At 35.6% G+C, this 18,778-nt stretch overlaps 4 protein-coding genes across 9 annotated transcripts; 2 read left to right on the forward strand and 2 right to left on the reverse strand.

Annotated features, from left to right (window-relative positions):
* LOC18607769 (putative uncharacterized protein DDB_G0270496) lies at positions 1,987-6,170 on the forward strand. Its single transcript, XM_007042113.2, has 12 exons — positions 1,987-2,472; positions 2,813-2,885; positions 3,065-3,139; positions 3,241-3,351; positions 3,521-3,563; positions 3,939-4,038; positions 4,673-4,775; positions 4,858-4,953; positions 5,085-5,117; positions 5,435-5,534; positions 5,649-5,733; positions 5,819-6,170. Exons 1-12 carry the CDS (start codon positions 2,192-2,194, stop codon positions 5,943-5,945), a joined length of 1,227 nt encoding a protein of 408 aa, XP_007042175.2. The 5' UTR covers positions 1,987-2,191; the 3' UTR covers positions 5,946-6,170.
* Positions 9,148-10,775, forward strand: LOC18607770 (protein RADIALIS-like 3). The gene is made up of 2 exons (XM_018114717.1): positions 9,148-9,794; positions 10,550-10,775. The coding sequence occupies exons 1-2, from the start codon at positions 9,535-9,537 to the stop codon at positions 10,575-10,577; spliced, it is 288 nt and encodes a 95-aa protein (XP_017970206.1). The 5' UTR covers positions 9,148-9,534; the 3' UTR covers positions 10,578-10,775.
* LOC18607771 (putative aminoacrylate hydrolase RutD) lies at positions 11,078-13,626 on the reverse strand. Of its 6 annotated transcripts, none has more exons than XM_018114566.1 (5): positions 13,479-13,626; positions 12,228-12,884; positions 11,956-12,045; positions 11,651-11,718; positions 11,078-11,548 (listed from the first exon to the last, which is right to left on the reverse strand). In XM_018114566.1, exons 2-5 carry the CDS (start codon positions 12,849-12,851, stop codon positions 11,380-11,382), a joined length of 951 nt encoding a protein of 316 aa, XP_017970055.1. In that variant the 5' UTR covers positions 12,852-12,884; positions 13,479-13,626; the 3' UTR covers positions 11,078-11,379. The 6 variants fall into 6 exon arrangements, with proteins under 6 accessions (XP_017970055.1, XP_017970054.1, XP_007042179.2 ...); XM_018114565.1 differs by having other exon boundaries at positions 12,228-12,916; positions 13,479-13,623; XM_007042117.2 differs by having other exon boundaries at positions 12,228-12,954; positions 13,479-13,623.
* LOC18607772 (uncharacterized mitochondrial protein AtMg00820) lies at positions 17,844-18,681 on the reverse strand. Its single transcript, XM_018114843.1, has 2 exons — positions 18,525-18,681; positions 17,844-18,193 (listed from the first exon to the last, which is right to left on the reverse strand). Exons 1-2 carry the CDS (start codon positions 18,679-18,681, stop codon positions 17,844-17,846), a joined length of 507 nt encoding a protein of 168 aa, XP_017970332.1.

Consider the following 18,778-nt stretch of genomic DNA (forward strand, 5'->3'; position numbering starts at 1 on the left):
AGAGACACTATCACATGAGAGTTTTATGGATAACCCTTTAAGAACAAAGACATAGAGGGCCTCAGTAATATTTATTTATATAATTGTTGACAATAGATTTTGTAGTAAGGGTATTGAGGCATAAGCTGGGAATATTTTAGGGTGAGAAAGATGAAGTGATGGTGGGCGGGGAAACCATAGGGACTAGCTGTAGGAGAGTGCTTTGAAGGATTTTGGCTACTCTCGCAAGTCTCAATGCATGCCATATCTGTCTGTTCCCATTTCCTTTCTAGGCATGAAAACCGGAAAACATATTCTTTGTTTTTATCTTTCAAAAGTGTGCAGGTCCAGCAGCTGAGCATAGATATTATTAGGGATTAAATCCGTGATTAAAATGGCAAAGTAATGCTTCATCTAGATTCATTAATTCTTTTGACATGCCTGTGTTTCTGTACATAATACATTAATGTTTGATGTGCCGTGTACACCGTATAGCATCATCATGAAGTGAAACCTGGAGAAGGGATGCCAGCGGCCATTAAATTCAAGAACAGTTGTACGATTCCTACTATAGGTACCATTGCAGGAAAATTTAATATGGACAACAGTACCAAATATTTTGGTCTCAATTGAAATGATCAGTCACTCCCCATGACTTTCAGGTCCTCACCTCTATGGCCGGTTGAACGTTTTCTCAATATTGACCATAACGATGGGCAAACTCACTCTTTGAAGCCTGAAGCTGATCAATGATAAATAGCCTGCCAATTATTCAACCCACTAGTCTATCTAATAATTACCTTAAAACTGTTGTCATTTAGTATCTCTGTGCATTATTTAGTCATGCTTTATTAGTCATTACAAAATGATGGCAGTGGGGAGCCCAGCAAAAGGGGACTTTCATGGCTTAAGGGCTATAATAGTACAGAAGGCTTAGGGGGCATAGATTGGGCAATTAAATGTGGGTTCCTACAACTGTAAAGCTGGTGGGGAATGAGTCCTTCAAGATTATGATTGTGTTTGGTTGGGTGCAAACCAAGTCAAAAATGATTTTGAGAGAGCCAGCTGTCATGAGTTGTTGTTACAATATATGATGTATGACGATAAGTTGAGAATTTGAGAATTGAGAGAGAGAAGGGGAAAGTTTTTCTTTGCTCTTTATCCTTTCCATAGCACTCTTGTTGAGAAGTATACTAAGAAGAAATGGTCTATGGTTGTATCATTATTTCAAGCAAGCAACTGACAGAAAGACTTGGAGGAGGCTGGAAGCCTGGAAGGGATTCTCTGAGAGGGATAAGAAAAAAGTAAAAAATAAAAAGATCCCCTCAAACTTTTTCAAAGGCTGCAAAATCTGATGCCTGATGGCTTTGAGATTGTTCCTATATATGCATTAACAAACATTGATCGAACTCCAGACGTAGGCAAGTCAAAGGGCCCCAACCTTGTATAAATCTTGAAGTGCCCAATGCCAATGGGAAATAAATAAGCCTTCTCAAACATAATTCAGAGGTCTAATATGAATCATGATCATCCTTTTCAAACCAAATTTCAACAAATGGAAAAAAGAAAAGGATAAAAGGTTGGGGATGTTAATGGTGGAAGTTGAACTCATGTAAGCATCACCCTGCCATAATATGGTGGGGGTACTGACATATACATATTTGTCAAATGAAGATGATACTTCTTTTTCATTTAATTTTTCTATCAAACTAAGAGAAGATTAAAGCAATTGATAATCTCTGCAATGCAATCTATTAAATAGAGCCAAAGAGAGACCATGATTCTCAGCTTGGAGAAAAGGAGAGACTATGGCAACTTTGTTAAGAGAGAATAAGAGAAAGTGCAACTTATGCCCAATGCAATACAAAGCCCATTTTTGACCCATTAAGTTTAAAGCCCATTTTGAGCGGGTTCAAGGCCCATTTAGAATATCGAGTTCCTTATCTCAGCCGAGAGTAAAATGGGCCTGTTTAATGCCCAAGCAAACGCTGTTAAACCCTAAACCCTTGTCTGATGCCGTTTACAGAAATTCAACGTCCGAAACTCATCTTTTCAATTGTTGTGAACTAAAAATTTGCAAATGACAGGGGAATTATATTGATTCCTGGCGCGGCTGATTTTTGTGTTGATTTTTTTGGGGTTTTTCGCTTTTCGATTTCGTAAGGAGGGTTGGAATTCTTAGTGTCCTTTACAAATTTAGGGTATTGGAAAAATGGGGTTATCTTCGAAGCGACGTGGAAAAGCTGGAGGCAAAGATGTGGCCTTGGAGGACTTCGATGATTCGGAAGATGAGGAATTAATGGTTAATGGGGATAGGGAAGAGGAAGAAGAAGAAGATGATGATGAAGAGGAAGATGAAGAAGAAGAAGTTGATGAAGACAATGAAGAAGAAGATAGCGATGAAGGAGAAGAGGAAGGATCGGTAGAAGAGGACAAAGATGGTGAGATGGAAGAACTTGAAAAAGAGTACAAGGATCTTCACCATCATGAGCAGTAAGCATTCCCCCTTCAAGTTTTTTCTTTTTCTCTTTTTAAATTTATTCTTGTATTAGCACATTAGATATTTGGTGCTTCCTTCGCATTTCTAATTTTATAGGTTAGATTGGAATTTGGTTAGTTTACTATACACATTAACAGATTTTGGGTGTGGGAACATTTTGAGATGATTGAGTTTGTTTATAATTTAATCAATGTCGCGACTTTCTTTTTACAATAAATTCGAGAAATTCTGTTGTAGAATTGTGTGGAATCAGCGAAGAGTTTAATTTTATAGGTAAAATTATGTTGTTTCTGTAAGTTTCCTATTTTATTTTTATTTTTGGTTTTCATTTAGAGACATACTGAGGAATCTTAAGCGTCATAAGGATGAAGATATTCAGAAGGGTCAAGCAGTGAAGAACCAAAAGGTAGTCTAATCTTTCTTTGCATTATATAAACTTGACTCTGATGGCGTTTGGCTTTCCATCGTTACGAATAACTATTATTGAGTACTGTGATCAAGGTTTCCATTTACTTTTATAGCTATCTTGTTTTTTTGGTTGTGTGCTGCTATCAACTTGCTTAACCTTCTCCTTCTTTTGCCAAGGCTCTCTGGGATAAAACTCTTGAGTTTAGATTCTTACTTCAGAAAGCATTCTCCAGTTCAAATCGACTACCGCAGGTACCCTTTTGTTCCCTTTTTGTGTCTTTTGTGTTCTTTACTGGATTGGAATATCTTGTTTATTTATTCATATAGGATTTATGTGAGGGCTTTTCTGTCAGGACCCAGTTAGGTCTTCATTTTGTGCTGCAGATGAAGCAGTCAATGTTGCATATTCAGACCTTATTACTTCATCAAAGAGGACTTTAGATTCTTTATTGGAACTGCAGGAGGTATGGCTGTTCTCAAGAAACCTCTTGCCTGCTTATTTTCTATCTTATTTGCTTATAATATTTGACTAGTACTTGATTAGTTGTTGTGGATGTGTTAATGCCTTTAACTACCTTACCATGAAATTCCTTTTCCTCTGATTTTTTCTCTGTATTACTATCAAATTGTCAGGCTTTGCTAGAGAACAATCCATCAATCGCTCAATCTGTAGATGGTATGACACTGATTGCTTTTGTCAAATTTTATCAATATGCATCCTGTCACTTGACAGAAGCTTTATTTATATTATTTAAATGTTAGGAGCTTGATTCTCCTTGATAGTTTTGATACACTGCCAACATCATGTGTCATGCTGTGTTTAGTTTAAGTTAATAGCTAATCTCAATCTTCTATTGATTTTAATCACATTTATCGTCTACCTCAGAAGTTCCTCTTTCTTTCAATGTAACTGAGTACTTAAATATCTATCAATTTATAATTTGACTAGATGATTATATAAACATTTAACGTCAAACTGCCAACAACTAAGCATGCACATTATGGATCTTGATAATGCTCTTATTGTCCTAACCCATGTCCTGTGCTTAAGGTAATGCTGTTCAATCATCTAAGAGCCTTTCCAGAGATTCTAAAAACTTGGACACGGAAGATGATGAAGAGTGGTTATGGATATCTCAGATGAATAGGAGGTATCTCCAGCGGTTTCTCTTTTGCTCAATTCAAACTGGTATTTTCTGTTAAAATAGAAATGCTCATATGATCATATTCATTGGCTAAAGCGAATCTTGTAGAAAGAATGAGGTGGTTTAGCCTTTAACTGAAATTACTGAGGTGGCTGCTTTAGCCTCTTTTCTGATGTGTTCATTTATTGATCAATGCCATATTTCTCAATTGATTGTTCTTGGAGTGTTTACCAATACTATTCCGAATATGCTCTAGATTCTTTGAGTTGTGAAGTCTACGTTTCCAGGTTGGACATCTTTAAATTAATATTTCAGGAGATGCTTTGCTGAAAAGAGTATAAGCCATAATCTGTTACAGACCGTTTTATGGAGTCTTCTTGAAATTGCTAGGTTCAAAAATGCTGCATTGAGAATGGTGTGTTGATGCCCAGAGGCTCGCATCAGTGCATTAAGGAACATTCACAAAATTGCTTTTATGGTTTTGATAAGCTTAATCATGTGCTTTCTGCTTCCTTTTTTTCTTCTAAATGTTGTGTATCGTATTTAATCCTCACTTGCTACAATTTTCCTTGTGCAAATAATATTTCTTGATATGAACATTTGTAAGTTAACTGGAAATCTCAATGCTTGAATCTTGTAGAATAGCAGCTTTCAGAGATAAAGCAGTTGACAAATGGCAGAGAAAGACAGAAGTCACAACTGGTGCTGCTGCAATCAAAAGCAAATTGCAAGCTTTTAATCAGGTTTGCTCCTATAAGTGATAATGAATCCATGCCCTATAGGATGTAAAATGAATCTCACTTTGCTCTTCCCTTCCAATGCCAGAACATTAGTGAACAAGTTGCTGCCTATATGAGGGATCCAAGTAGAATGATAAAGCAAATGCAACAAAGAAGATCAACCATTGGCATATTTGGGCCTGTAAGCTACTATACTTACCTAGTTTAGGGGTGCTGAATTTACGTAAAACATTAGACACAGCTCTGGTGCTGGTGCGCTCTCTGTACTGTGATTTTTTTTTCTGTTTTATTGATTACCATCTCATTGGGCAGGTTACTGAGGGCACTAAAAATGCTAATGGAGAGGTAATTTTTTTTTTCATTTATTTTAGTATAGTCTTGAATATATGAACTGGTGTTTCTATTAATTTTTTTTCATTTATTTTACTAGTGTTTACAAACCTTCATTGCATAGAGATGTCTTGTTTAGGTGAAAATCATGGGGGTAAGAGAAGTTGCTGATGGTCCAGTTGTGATAAGTGCTTAGCCAAATAAAACGAGGGTTTTTCTGTCCAAAAATTTAGTATAGGTGCTATAGGAATGCTGCTTTTGTAATTAATAAATGTTATTAATGCTGCTTTTCCTCCTGTAAAATTTTTATCTTGAATCCTTTCTTTGCTTAGGAAGCGCATCCTGAAGGTGATCCCGAACTTCTGGATGATTCCGAATTTTACCAGCAATTGTTGAAGGAATTTTTTGAGACTGTTGACCCTACGTCATCTGGTAAATACTCTCTATGATTTAGTAAATTTTTTCTTGCATAACTAATTGTAGACAGCTTGTGTGTTAAGAATCCTTTTTAAAAAAAAAAAAAAAATTGTTATTGATTGACCACAGAGACAGTCTTCTATGCCTTGAAAAGACTGCAAACTAAGAAGAGAAAAATCGTTGATCGGCGTGCCTCAAAGAGTCGCAAGATCAGGTCAGTTTTCATATCTTATTGAATTGGCACCAATGTAGTGCATTTCCTAATGTTCTACATTTCCTCTTTAATAACATTCTTGTAGGTACCATGTCCATGAGAAAATTGTCAATTTCATGGCTCCTGAGCCTATGAACCTTCCTGACATGGCTCCAAAATTATTTGAGAATTTGTTTGGATTGAAAACCAAAAAACCTACTGCTCAAGTCTGATTGTTCCATACCAGGGCAAGATAGACCCGTGCCTTGAAATTTTGTAATTTTTATTCCTTTGAGATGTCTAATGAATACAAAATGGTTTTATATTTATTTATTTTATTTCTGATGTATGCACTTGAATGTAAGGATATATTTTAGGGGTATGTAAGTCACATAAAAAATTGTTTTGTATCCCATAATTTCTATCAATTAAAGTGTCAAACATGTTACCAACTCAAAGAGGAAAATCAAGAAAATAACAATTAAGAAATATATGTGAAATTGCTAAAGCCTGTGGCAAACTTTCTTCATGTGGAGGTTTACAACTTACGTTTTCATTTTTGAAGCACATATCTGGAATCTGCTTTGGTGAGGTCAGAATCTGCTTCTATTTTTTATATGCAAAGTTTTCAGATTCATATATATATATATATATATATATATATTTCAATTTATTTCTGATGCTTCCTCTTTTTGTATCGGATTGAGGCATGCCCACAAATCCATTATCAGCTTCAGGTCACTTCACTACCCGACTTTTTCTTCTCGCAAATGATTAAAACATGCTGTCGCAGGCAAGTAAACATCATATCTGTTCCTTTGTGAAATGGAAAAAGGTTTTTTCACGATTCCCTTTGGTTGGTACACAGGGACGCGTACGTTTTATCTGCTTATCCTCAAAGCAAACAATAGCCGAGACAAGCTATTAGCCTTCCAAAATCGTAGATTCCCCCTCTCTACGAGCCAGTGGTGGACTTCTTGGGCTCTTGAAAAGTCACAGTTCCCCCTCTCAACTTTCATGGCCCAGCAAGGACATGAAAAGAGCTGGGTGCAGCCAAAGCCGTCAGGATTCTGGGGCTTGATTCCTGATAGAGAAGGCAGGCTAGGCTACGTAGACAAACTATTATTCACAACAAATTGAGTGGAATTAAAAACCCAAACCAGAGAACCTTTCCATGGTTCGTTCCAACCTGCTAGGAAAGGACCACAAACGGCAACGAAAACGGTCAATTGGTATAGGCTATAGGCCCTAGAGAATGTACCCTTTTCCAACGTTGATGTTTAGATGTTGATAACCCAAAAATATCAATGTAAAATTCATGGGACCACCATTTAGTACCTCTCATCTACCACAAATCGGATCGACCCGTAATTAAATTGGCAAGTTACAAAAAAGCAACCATCCTTCCCCCAATTCATGCACCCAAGGCAACTTGTTTCATGGGGGCTACCATTTTTGGATTCCTAGAAGTCTTAAGTCACACGGAGGAAAATAGATTTCCAGTTTAGCCAACTGAATGGATATTTGAACTCTGTTCAGTAGGAATGATGGGGAAAAAGGATAAAGAAGGTCGAAAGCCTGTAGTCTGGTCTTGGTTAAAATTTTAATACCATTTAAGGCTTTAAAATCAGTAAGATGTAGCTTCCCATAGTTGGAATATGGTTTGCAAACTCAGTCAAAACATAGAAAAGGAGAAGATAATTGCATAAAAAAGAATAAAAAAACATTGGGTGTCTATGAAAAATGACTTTCCATATCACGAGCGTTATGACTGGCCTGGACCAGTGCTATGGTCCTCAAGACGATGACCCAACAATCATATGTGGTATCCGTTTATGGTCAGAATTAAAGAAAAAATTTCAAGGCCTTTTTGTGCTTAATATCCACATCAGTCAATTAGCTCACCTCAAAAAAAGAAGAAAGAAGATCAAAAGATTCTATCACTTTATTCACTAATTATTGATTGGGCAAAATGTTCTTGGCATAGCTATCAAAATGATCACATACGCATTGTCCATTTCTCCTCTTTTATCTCTTTAGTTTTTAGTGCTTTTTTGGATTATTCGTACGTAGAGATATTTGAGAATTTCAATGATAAAAGAAAATCCTACAAGCATGGAATTTTTTGTCAGCATTAAATTCGTCTTTAAGCTTAAACTAAACGCTTCCACAACATGTAATTTAGCCCTCAGCGGTATTGCTTACTAAGAAACTGGCATCAGGTTTTCCCTGCCAAAGTACTTGCTTGCTCCCTGACTTGATTCCTGACCAGCTTTTGATTGATCTCGTGTGACCAGCTTTTGATAGAAAAGGGAAATGGACAAAGCATAGAACAAAAGAGACTGGCCGGCTGAGCAACTGTGAAAAAAAAAGTTTACCCCACTAAATCAATCAACTGACACAGAATCCACCCCACCCTCTTATCCGAATAGAAAACCAGCAGCACCTGTTGATTGTACTGATACATGCAACAAAAAAAACAATTCTTTCTGTGATCATCTATGTATACTGTATACACATGATCTATAGTAGGCTTTCGGCAGGTAAGCAGCTAGAAGCTTTAGGAATACTGTTGAGGGAAAACATCCCAAGCTCCAATTCCAATGATCTGAAACGAATCAAAACTGCATCAACCACACTGCTCCCAGCTGCCCTCTTACCCTTGGGAGTATGTTTCTGAGTCCAATAGACTTCATATCAGTTCACTGCCGTCTGGGGCCAATAGTTTGAGTCTGATATGTAAAGGAGCTATCCATTTCTCTTGAATGGTTCCAACAATTAAGACTTTTCCTTATTACTATATTACTGCTGTTACATACAACTTCATTTTGTAGATTTAATCGAGGGCCGAATAAGACAGAGAAGAAAAGAATTCGTGATAAGTATCGTATGACACCCGAGGATGACAAGGTAGGAAATGGCAATGTGATAAGTTCAAGTGAAGAGGGGGATTGCTTTATTCCTGGCGTGAATGATGAATATTGTTAGAACAGGACAACGCCAAATGACCACATCAATAGTAAAAAGCCTAAAGCTATACAGACAGGTTACAATTGCATGCCTGTCCACTGGGTGAAAATCTTCTAATAAAAGATCTATTTATCGGGTTTTGTTGTTTTCTGGTAAAAGTACTGTAGCACTACAACTTCTGCATTCCTTGCCAAGTCCTCTTTTAACCCAATTGATTTTTAAGAGATTAGATTTGTCTTCAACCGAGTCCCGACTTATTACCAGATTAAGATTAAAACAGCTAAAGACCCAGTTTGTGAATTCACTTGAAACACTAGTAAGTTATATTTTTCTGAAGTTGGTAACAGAATTTGCTTGGTTCAACAATTGCCAGACACCCGCTCTGCTTACTCACTTGGTTGAAAGAGAGGCTCAAGGCTTGTGTTCCTATAATTATAAATACTAGCTGCTAATTAAGAGAGCCCGTCTATGATCTATAGAGTCTAGAGTGCTTTTAGTCATAATTGTATTTAGAGAAAAAATATAAAAATTTTAGTACCCTTCCTTTGAAACTGATTCCATTCCCTCTCTTTCTTTACATTGTCCTGCTCAATCTTGTGGTTCCAAAGGAGACGGGTCATACTTATGCTACCTTTTGGCAACATAGATTCGCCAACTTGCTCCACCCAACAATCATCTCTCCACTGCTTATAAGTAGAGCGCTCATGGAAATCTTTAGCACAAGCCACTGCTCTACTAAAACCGTCTTTGCTCCTTTCTTCTCTTCTTACTCTTCTTTTCCTAGTCTGCAGTAGTCTTTTTACAAACAATCTTGAGTCCATTTTAATTTGCTTTAAACTTTGCATAGTAGTTATGGCTTCAAGCTCTCTACAGTCCAGAGATTCAGTTTCATGGACAGCAAAGCAGAACAAACTGTTCGAAAAGGCTTTGGCCAAGTACGATAAAGACACCCCTGATCGTTGGCACAATGTTGCTAAGGCTGTAGGCGGAAAAACTGCTGAAGAAGTGAAGAGACACTATGAAATCCTTGTTGAAGACCTTAAGCACATCGAGTCCGGTCGCGTTCCTATTCCTAACTACAGGTCCACTGGCAATGCAGATGAAGAAGAAAGGTAATGCTAATTGAAAATTTGGCCTCCCTTCTCTCCTATTTTTATCTTGCATGTACTGTTAATTTAGATACAATTTGCATGACTTTGTTGGGAACTTCTTTCAATCACTGTGCAATTCGTACCATCCTATGATTGCAAAGTTGCAAAAAGTAGCTGGCGCCCCAAAAATCTGTCTGAAGCCTGCAGACTGGTCACAGCATTACCCGCTTTTTTGTTGGTATCAATAAATCTGAAGGTACCTGTATAGTGTTATGGCTCTAAACAAAAGTTCGAATTCAACGAAAACATAAATCAGTTGATAATTGCCGCATTGCTCCAAATTTAAGGACTCAGAAAAGTTAAAAGATCCATATCAGATGATTACAAGTTCCAAACTTTAGGTGGTCCATTTGATCATTCAGTCTGTCCAAAAAGCCAATTCTAGACCTCCCAAGCCCTACCACACTCCACAAACTCACTCCTTGCATTACTTTCAGTTTCTTATCCTGTCCCTTGTTTTACAGAAATTGCACATGAACTTCAACCCAAACTCCAACTTGATTTTGAAACACATCTTCTCTTGGAAAAGGAATAAAAAAAGGGTAGATAACCTTATGAGAAAAAGATTTTTAATGTTTGAATCTGGAGAATCTTCTTACAATTCCTACCTGAGCAGCTCTCGACAATTTTTATATTATCTTTTTGCCTTTTCCTTTTTGTTTTTTTGTTAATTTCTTAAGCTGAGATTGCTTCCTTTTTCTTGCTTACTTTTGCAGGCTTATAAGGTATCTTAAGCTGCAGTGAAGTCCCAAGCTTGGCCTACCCTTGTATCATATCCTAACCCCAGATCACTACGTAGACATGCGAATCAACATGTGAAAAACGGCTGTCCCTCCCTTCTCCCCAACCCCCTTTCCCTTGTCTACCTCTTGCAGTTTGCTAATTTACTTCGTGAATTGTAATGAAAACTATCTATTTTCAGTAGCTTACATAATTTCTTAATTTCCCGTGTACCCACCATTTCTTAATGCGTATCATAAAATATGATTCCTTAGACAAAAAAAAATGGTATATGCTCACTAACTATGCGAGACACCGGAGAGACGTAAGAAGTTAGGAATCTACGGCCAATGGGTATATATTGCTTTGGAAGGAAACTCCTTTTCAAATACTATTACACATCATAATAATTCATAAAGCCTAATTATGTCAAGGGTACATATGTATTTTAAAGGGGATGAAGAGATTTCACAGGCTTTGGAGTAATTCAATTCTTGTCTGCAAATTATTAAGGACAGAAACAGTTGAAGAGCAATGACTGTTTATATAATAGATTCAAATAATATGACAACAATCTGGATTTCCTCTTATGAGGAAGGAATTTATAATCGAGCTAGGCCGCCTTGGCGGATTATCTAAATGGGTTAAATTAATACAGAACTGGGCTTTCAGCCCTTAAAAGCCCAGGCATATGCTCAACATAAATGTGCTGAAGTTGGAACATTCTCCTAATTTTGCAAGCAAAGCTTATTTGTCAACAGGTCTTTGCCAAATCAATAGGGAGGAATAGGTTTCGAAATTAAACATAACAAAAGCAAAGGAAATGTCACTTGTCGTTAACTCCCATGCATTCATCATGATCAGCAGCATTATCTTCTAGTAACAAAGAAGCAAGAATTTTCTTGAGGAACCTGTTACACATGAATGGTCGCTCCATGTGAGCAAGGTGACCTGATTTCTCCATACAATGCAGCGTTGCATTCTCTCCTATTTGCCTGCCATAATGAATATACAGTCATTCGCATGGAAAACTCATGCTTAATTAGCTAATGTAGCCTGTTTATTTTAAAGGTGAATAATTAATGAATTGCATGTACTTTTTCATGTTGCGGGCTGCATCCAGGTCAATAAGCTTGTCATCCTTTCCCCACAAAATATGTATCCTCTGCAACAATATAATACATTATCATATTTTGGCTGAAAACAAATAAATCCTGTATATGTGTGTGTATATATATATATATATATAATATAAAAAATAATAATTCTACATTTAATTATTCATACGGAAATTAAATTTCAAAGACTAATTGTTTGCTGCTTTTCTTCTGGAAAATGGATAGAAGAGTAACAAACAGATGATGAAAATTTAATTAATAAAAATGTATTAGTATTTGATTACCTGTTGATAACTTGGAATGATGAATTCTTTGTCGCCAATGACCAAAGCCTCTAGTAGTTCAATTTTTTCCTTTCTGTTGTTAAACATGACCTACAATTATTCTCAGAACCCGAAATGAACAACTAAATAAATTTTACAGAAGTTAATTAAATAAATTATTCTCAAATTTTGACTACACTAGCTACCTATAAGCAAGGTCCTGTTCCCCTGTTCTTTTTTTGAATTGCTTGGTAACATGTTAAACCTTAATTATCAATACATTCATAGATTACCTCCAAGAAGTCTTTGTAGATGCGATGAGGAATCCGTGGAAGCTTGTAAGTAGCAAGTTGAAAGAGCATTCGCAAACCCTTAGCAGAGTCGGGAAGCAAGTAATCGGGCCAGCTAGAGAATCCAATCCTTTGAAGCCCAGCATTGCTTATAGAATCAGTCATGGCTATAACCGAGCCAATCAAAACCATGGCTTCGATTAAATCAGGATGCATCTCAGCCATCTTGAAACCTACAAAGCCTCCGTAGCTGAAACCTACCAAGGTGCACCTTTCCACACCCAGTTTCTTCAATCCCTTAGCCATGCACTCAGCTTGAAACTCAACTGACCGTTCAGTCTTATCAGTTATTGAATCGCCAAAGAAGAGTAAATCTGGCACATAAACAGCATAATGTTTGGCCAAAGCTAGCACCTGAAATTGCCATGTTAGAATACCATTTGCACAGAAGCCATGGAGGAACACCACAACAGGTTTGTATCTTTCTCTCTTGGTAGCGGTTTCATTTGGGACCCAAAAGTTCAAGACTGTTCCTGGCTCGATCTCAATGGTTCGGGGTCTCACTCCCGCTAGCTTCATCAGCCAAGGCAGCAACGGCTTGTTGTATATCTTCACGAAGTTCACCATCTTTTGCTCTCTCTCTCTCTCAATTTCTGTTTACTTTATCAATTTGGCTCAATGACGAGCAGATACTTCAGAACATATGGAAGCGTAGAAGAACGTGAATTACCTAGCCACGATCACACGTTTTATCGGAATTACAAGTATAACGAACATGCCGGTTTTCACTATTTGGTTTAAAGCCAAAAAAAAAAATCAAAATGGCATTGATCCATAAATCCTTTTAACCTTATTAATTGCTAACAGATTCATAGTTCAAGACCCAATTATTTCAATCCAAATCAGTCAAAATTTTCATTCTTCGAACTACAAACTAAATCAGATCAGCCAAGTGGAGGGCCACGTGGTCAAATCGCTTTTGGACATGTTGAATTCAAATGGGTTTTTGACTGAGCTGGGTTTGAGCAGAAGAAACTCCAAGAACGTATGTGCTGAATCAGACGAGCTAAACTTGAATGGCCCTTTGAACTAATTAAACCAGTTGAAAAGTTCTCATTGCAGTGTATACACTTTAAATGCCTGATTAACTGTTAACAGTATATTCAACTTGATAACTAAAAAGCAGATACAAAGAAACCAAAAGTCCGACAAAGATACCAGCAAGAATAAAGATACAAGAGCTGTGATACGTACCGTTGTAGACTCATTCAAAATACAAACGCAGAATCATCGATACAGAATGCCCAGTGTTCGGACTTGCTGTGGAGCTAAAGTGAATCAAGAGGAAAACCAGAAAATGAAGAAGAAAGTGTACTTCTTCATCTGTTGAAAAGAGTTATTACAACACTACTTTATATACGGAACCTCTAGCCAATAGTATATAAGCTAAACTACCTAAACATTTACTGAACCAAGTGAAAGGTAATTAAGGTAAAACTAATCTATTACGTAAGTAAAAGAAGGCCCGAAGGGGCTTCCTCCTCTAGCCCCGTAGAAAAAAGGAAAAAACATATTAAAAAAATAAAAAGAGAGATAAAAGAAGAAAGAAAAAAATAAATAAAAAGAGGTCTCTGTGCAACGCACGGCCATAGTCTAACCATAGTAAAAGTAAAACATCTACATCTGTTATAAATAAAACACGTGAAAGTAAAATCGTGTAAGTGTTGACTTTATTCTTCAGTCTTCTTCAAGCTGTAACCAATATCAACAGCTTTTCTTTTATCATGTCTGCGTATGCTTATATGCTTAATACTTACCCTCAGGATGAAGTGTATATATTATTCATATTCATCTTGCTAGGGAGACTAAGGAAAGCTTGAGGCTGTAAAGTCTTGGTAAACAAGTCTGCAAGCTGAATATTGGTACAAACATGAATACGAACTATGAAACCAGAACTGACCTTCTCCCTGATGAAATGGTAGTCCATTTCAATGTATTTGGTACGTTCATGGAGAACTGGATTCTAACAAATATGGATAGCAGACTGACTATCAGTGTAAAGGTTAATAGGAGAAGTATGTAAGATGCCAAAATCAGACAGTAATGACCTTAACCATAAAACTTCACAACAAGTGAAAGCCAGGGCCTTATACTCTGCTTTTGTAAAACTTATAGCAACAACCTGCTGTTTCTTTGACTTCCAACTGACCAAAGATTCACCAAGAAATAAGCAAAACCCTATCACTGATCTGCGTGTGTCAAGGCATCCAACTTAGTCACTATCTGAAAATGCAGAAAGCTGTAAATTGGACTGTGATTTCATAAGAATACCTTGACCAGGTGAATTCTTAAAATACTTCAAAAACCGATAGGTTGCCATAAGATGCACATGTCCTGGTTTATCAATAAATTGAGAAAGAGTTTGTATTGCATATGGAATGTCTGGTCATGTAAAAGGCAAATATAAAAGTTTACCAATGAGTTGTCTGTAGGCAGTAGCATCAGGAAGCTGTTCATCATCTGGTATTTTGCCTAGTTTATGGTTGTAATCAATCGGACACTACCAGAAATCGAGCAACTGTGACAGAAAATTTTCTGTTACTATTTTTCTGTCACAAATAATGACTTATAGTGACAGAATCGTGACGATTTTGTAACAGAATTAATGATAATTTGTTTTTAAGAGTTTGTGATAGATTTAGTGACAAAATTGTGATGGTTTTTTAAATCTGTCACTACATCGGTTATGATTAATTGAGGAGTGAAAATTTTATCTTGGCGCAAAAAATTAGTAACAAAATCTTGTGACGGAAACTGTTACAATATTAGGATTCTTTGTTTAGTGACAAAATTAGCGACGAAATTGTGACAAAAATTTATTTCAGGCAGCCCAAGTAAATAACATGTGATCAATTTAAGTATAGTTACAAATTATTGTAACAAAATAATCTGTCACAAGTATTATTTTAATTTAATATTATATTTTTGTAACAAAAATAGTGACAGATTTATGACAAATAATTTTGAGAGAAAAAGAGGCGCTCTGCTAAATTAAAAAAAAAATTGATTGTCACAAATTTGTGACTGAAAATCTGTCACAAAGGCTATTGTCTATAATATTTATATAATTTTTTTTTTAAATTACACAATTTTATTATAATGTGCCAAAGTTAAAAATACGGAATATGGCAAGTGACTGTTCTTGGATGTATGTTCGGCTAGATAATAATGGGTTTCTTCATAATTTTAGTTGTTATCTGTTTCAATTTTCGCCAACCAAATTGGGCATGGTTGATTGATAATGTTTGGATTAAAGAAGAATGGGCAAAAAAATCCACGTTAGGTAGAAAGAATCGCCTAACGAAGAAGGATGGTAGCATTTCCAAACATGCTAGTGGATTAATACCGATTGTTCTTCATGGGAAAAGAATGGTGTGTTTGTTATGGTATGTTTTTTGGATTGTCTTTATCATATTTCAATTTATTAACCTTTTTGTTACTTAATGAAGGAAAAAGAGCTTGGGCGTCTAGTTACTCAAGCAGAGGTGTTTGATCACACTCACAAGCGATCTAATGGTGAATTTATTGACAAAAAGTCGAAAACTGTTAATGTGAGTGAATGTTAGCTATTTTATATATAATTATCTCATTTTTTCTATTATTACGTAAATTGCTTCACTTCAACTAGAACATAAGTTTTGCCTTTTGTTTTATTGGTGTGCCTTTGCTTTTTTTGGCTTCTACAAATATGTTTTATGGTGCTGTCCTAGGATTTTTTGTGTGGATGTCACATGCATTGTGTCCTCTGGCTTTTTAATATTTTGTTTATGATATATATAGGATGAGCTTGCTTTTCTGTTTGTATGTGCTGGGATGAGTTTGCTTTGACCTCTATATAGAGATGCTATTTTTGTTGAGGTTATGGCAATGAGTTACTTTTTTGTATGTTTTTTGAGCTAGGTTGTCTTTGCTAATAAAAATTGTGATGAATTAGTTATAATTGTTTTATTTAAATTATTACAGGAAAGATATGCTTTTGCCATACTCCAAAAGTTTGGTGAGAGTAGCACACAACTCGAATTTGATGCTGAGGCATGACATAAAATAGTCGGAGGTGTTGGCCATGCACAATTGTATGGGTTTGGAAGGGAAGATCCGAGACACATACTTGGGACTTCTCATCCTTGGCAATCATCTCAAACTGCACCATCTTCTGAAGATGCTCAATCTTTCCAACTTGGAACTCAAGATATGAAAGAAGTTGTGAAACAAGTTTTAGAACAATTGGATGGAGTTCTAGATATAGGTTTTCATCATCTTTTGAGATATATGGCATTCAATTGCCATGTCCATTATCTTTTGGCATTAATTCAATCGGTGATGGCAATGATGGGGAAAATCCAAGAGATGATGATGATGACAATGATATGGCAATTCCTATGGATAATAATGACAATGTTCAAGATGCAGTAGAATATATTTTATTATCTAGTTGAATTCAACTAGACTCATTTAGGAATATATTTGTTATTTAGTTGAACTCAACTAGGCTCATTTAGGTATATATTTTGTTATCTAGTTGATTTCAACTAGGCATATTTAGGTATATATTTTATAATCTTGTTGATCTCAACTAGGCTCATTTAGGTATATATTTTGTTATCTATAGTTGATCTCAACTAGACTCACTTAGGTATATATTTTGTTATCTAGTTAATCTTAATTAGACTCGTTTAGGTTCTATATATAGTCCTTGTTCATCTAGTTGAACTCAACTTCACTTATGGTGTATACTATTGAATATATTATGGTTGATTTCATCAAAATTATCTATGGTGATGGATTTATTATTGTTAATGTTGTCATGTTATGAGATGGTGACATTATGATGTTGTGGTAGTTCTATTGTCACTAAAATTGATGATTGAATTTTAACAAGTACGAAATAAGTTATTGCACATTATTTACTATGATGGATGTAATTATTTGTGACAGATATTATTAATTGTGACGGATTATTTTATTAATGACAGTATATATTAGAAATCGGTGACAGATTGTTTTTTTCATTAGTGACAGAAATTCTTAAAAAATCAATGACAAATTTTTTTATTAGTGACGGAATCTAGTAATTCATAAACATAAGTTATAACAAATTTAGTGACAATAGTGTTTAAATAGTGACAAATTTGTGACAGAATAAGGGACAATTGTCTTTTGTGATAGAAATTTATGACAAAAAATAATGACATTATTCACATATTGTGACAAATACTAGTGACAAAACTAGTGATAATATTATCACATTGTGACAAATATTAGTGATGGAATTAGTGACAAAATAGATTTCATGACATAATGTTGTGACAAAATGAGTTACAATATTTTACAATTGTGACAGAATATTGTGACGGATTTAGTGACTGTTTTTTTAAATTTGTGATGGAATGAAGAACGGTTAGTTGCCCAAATTGACAAAAAATTGTGAAAAAAATTACTTTAATTTGTGACAATAAATTCGTTACGAAATAGTGACGAATTTGATAAATTTGTGACAAAAGTATCAGTGAGGCGACTTACAGTGTAGGAAATATCCATCACAATTTTCGTCACTGATTTCTATTTGTGAAGGATTTTGGACTTTCTGTGATGGAAGAAACCATCACAGAAACCAATTTTTCTGGTAGTGGGAGTTGTAGCTGGCTTTGCCCCAAGAAGACCATGCTCTTGAAGAAGATCAAGTGTATATTTCCTCTGACAAATGAAAATGCCTTTAAAAGATCTAGCTACTTCAAGACCTAAGAAGTATTTAATAGCTTTAAGATCTTTCAACTTAAATCGAGAACCGAGATAGGTCTTTACATCAATAGCTAACTGACTAGAACTAGTAGCAATTATGATGTCATTCACATAAACAAGCAATGCTATAAAGCCACCATCCTCTTTGTTCAATGTAGACAAAGAATAATCTGAAAAAGATTGATGAAAACCACACTAAAGTAGGACAATGGTGAACTTGGCATTCCATTGCCTAAAAGCTTGTTTAAACCATATAGAGATTGATGTAGCTTATAGACAAGCTTAGCATTGGATGCATGCTCCCCCTTGACCTTAAAACCAAGAGGTAAAGTCATGTAAACTTCTTCGTCTAAATCCCCATTTAGGAAAGCATTGTTAATGTCCAATTGAGATAAACATCGACTTTTAGCTACTGTTAAGGCTAATAAAATTCTAACGTAGTTTGTTTAGCAACAGGGATAAACGGTTTTTGATAGTCAAACCTTTCAACTTGGTTATAACCTTTAGCTATAAGATGAGTTTTATACCTTTCAACACTACCATCAGCTCTCATTTTGACTTTGTATACCCATTTACAATCAATAGGATGAGAATTAGAGGGTAAAGGGACTATACTCCATGTTCCATTATCCTTTAAAGTAGTCAATTTAGTTGTCATAGCTTTGTTGGTATATGCCTTTGAGCCAATTGGATTGATCAAGAAATATATATATATATATATATATATATATATATATATATATATATATGTAATT

Source organism: Theobroma cacao, chromosome 2 (assembly GCF_000208745.1).
Source record: "Theobroma cacao cultivar B97-61/B2 chromosome 2, Criollo_cocoa_genome_V2, whole genome shotgun sequence".
NCBI classification, from domain to species: Eukaryota; Viridiplantae; Streptophyta; class Magnoliopsida; order Malvales; family Malvaceae; genus Theobroma; species Theobroma cacao.

Coding starts and splice junctions, on each gene's coding strand:
- LOC18607769 (XM_007042113.2), top strand. CDS start 2,192: ATGGGGTTATCTTCGAAGCGACGTGGAAAAGCTGGAGGCAAAGATGTG. Junction 4,776..4,857: donor AATTGCAAGCTTTTAATCAG/GTTTGCTCCTAT, acceptor TTCCAATGCCAG/AACATTAGTGAACAAGTTGC. Junction 4,954..5,084: donor CCATTGGCATATTTGGGCCT/GTAAGCTACTAT, acceptor CTCATTGGGCAG/GTTACTGAGGGCACTAAAAA.
- LOC18607770 (XM_018114717.1), top strand. CDS start 9,535: ATGGCTTCAAGCTCTCTACAGTCCAGAGATTCAGTTTCATGGACAGCA. Junction 9,795..10,549: donor AATGCAGATGAAGAAGAAAG/GTAATGCTAATT, acceptor TTACTTTTGCAG/GCTTATAAGGTATCTTAAGC.
- LOC18607771 (XM_018114566.1), bottom strand. CDS start 12,851: ATGGTGAACTTCGTGAAGATATACAACAAGCCGTTGCTGCCTTGGCTG. Junction 11,719..11,955: donor TCATTCCAAGTTATCAACAG/GTAATCAAATAC, acceptor ATATTGTTGCAG/AGGATACATATTTTGTGGGG. Junction 11,549..11,650: donor GCAGCCCGCAACATGAAAAA/GTACATGCAATT, acceptor TCATTATGGCAG/GCAAATAGGAGAGAATGCAA.
- LOC18607772 (XM_018114843.1), bottom strand. CDS start 18,681: ATGACAACTAAATTGACTACTTTAAAGGATAATGGAACATGGAGTATA. Junction 18,194..18,524: donor AACTCATCTTATAGCTAAAG/GTTATAACCAAG, acceptor AATCTTTTTCAG/ATTATTCTTTGTCTACATTG.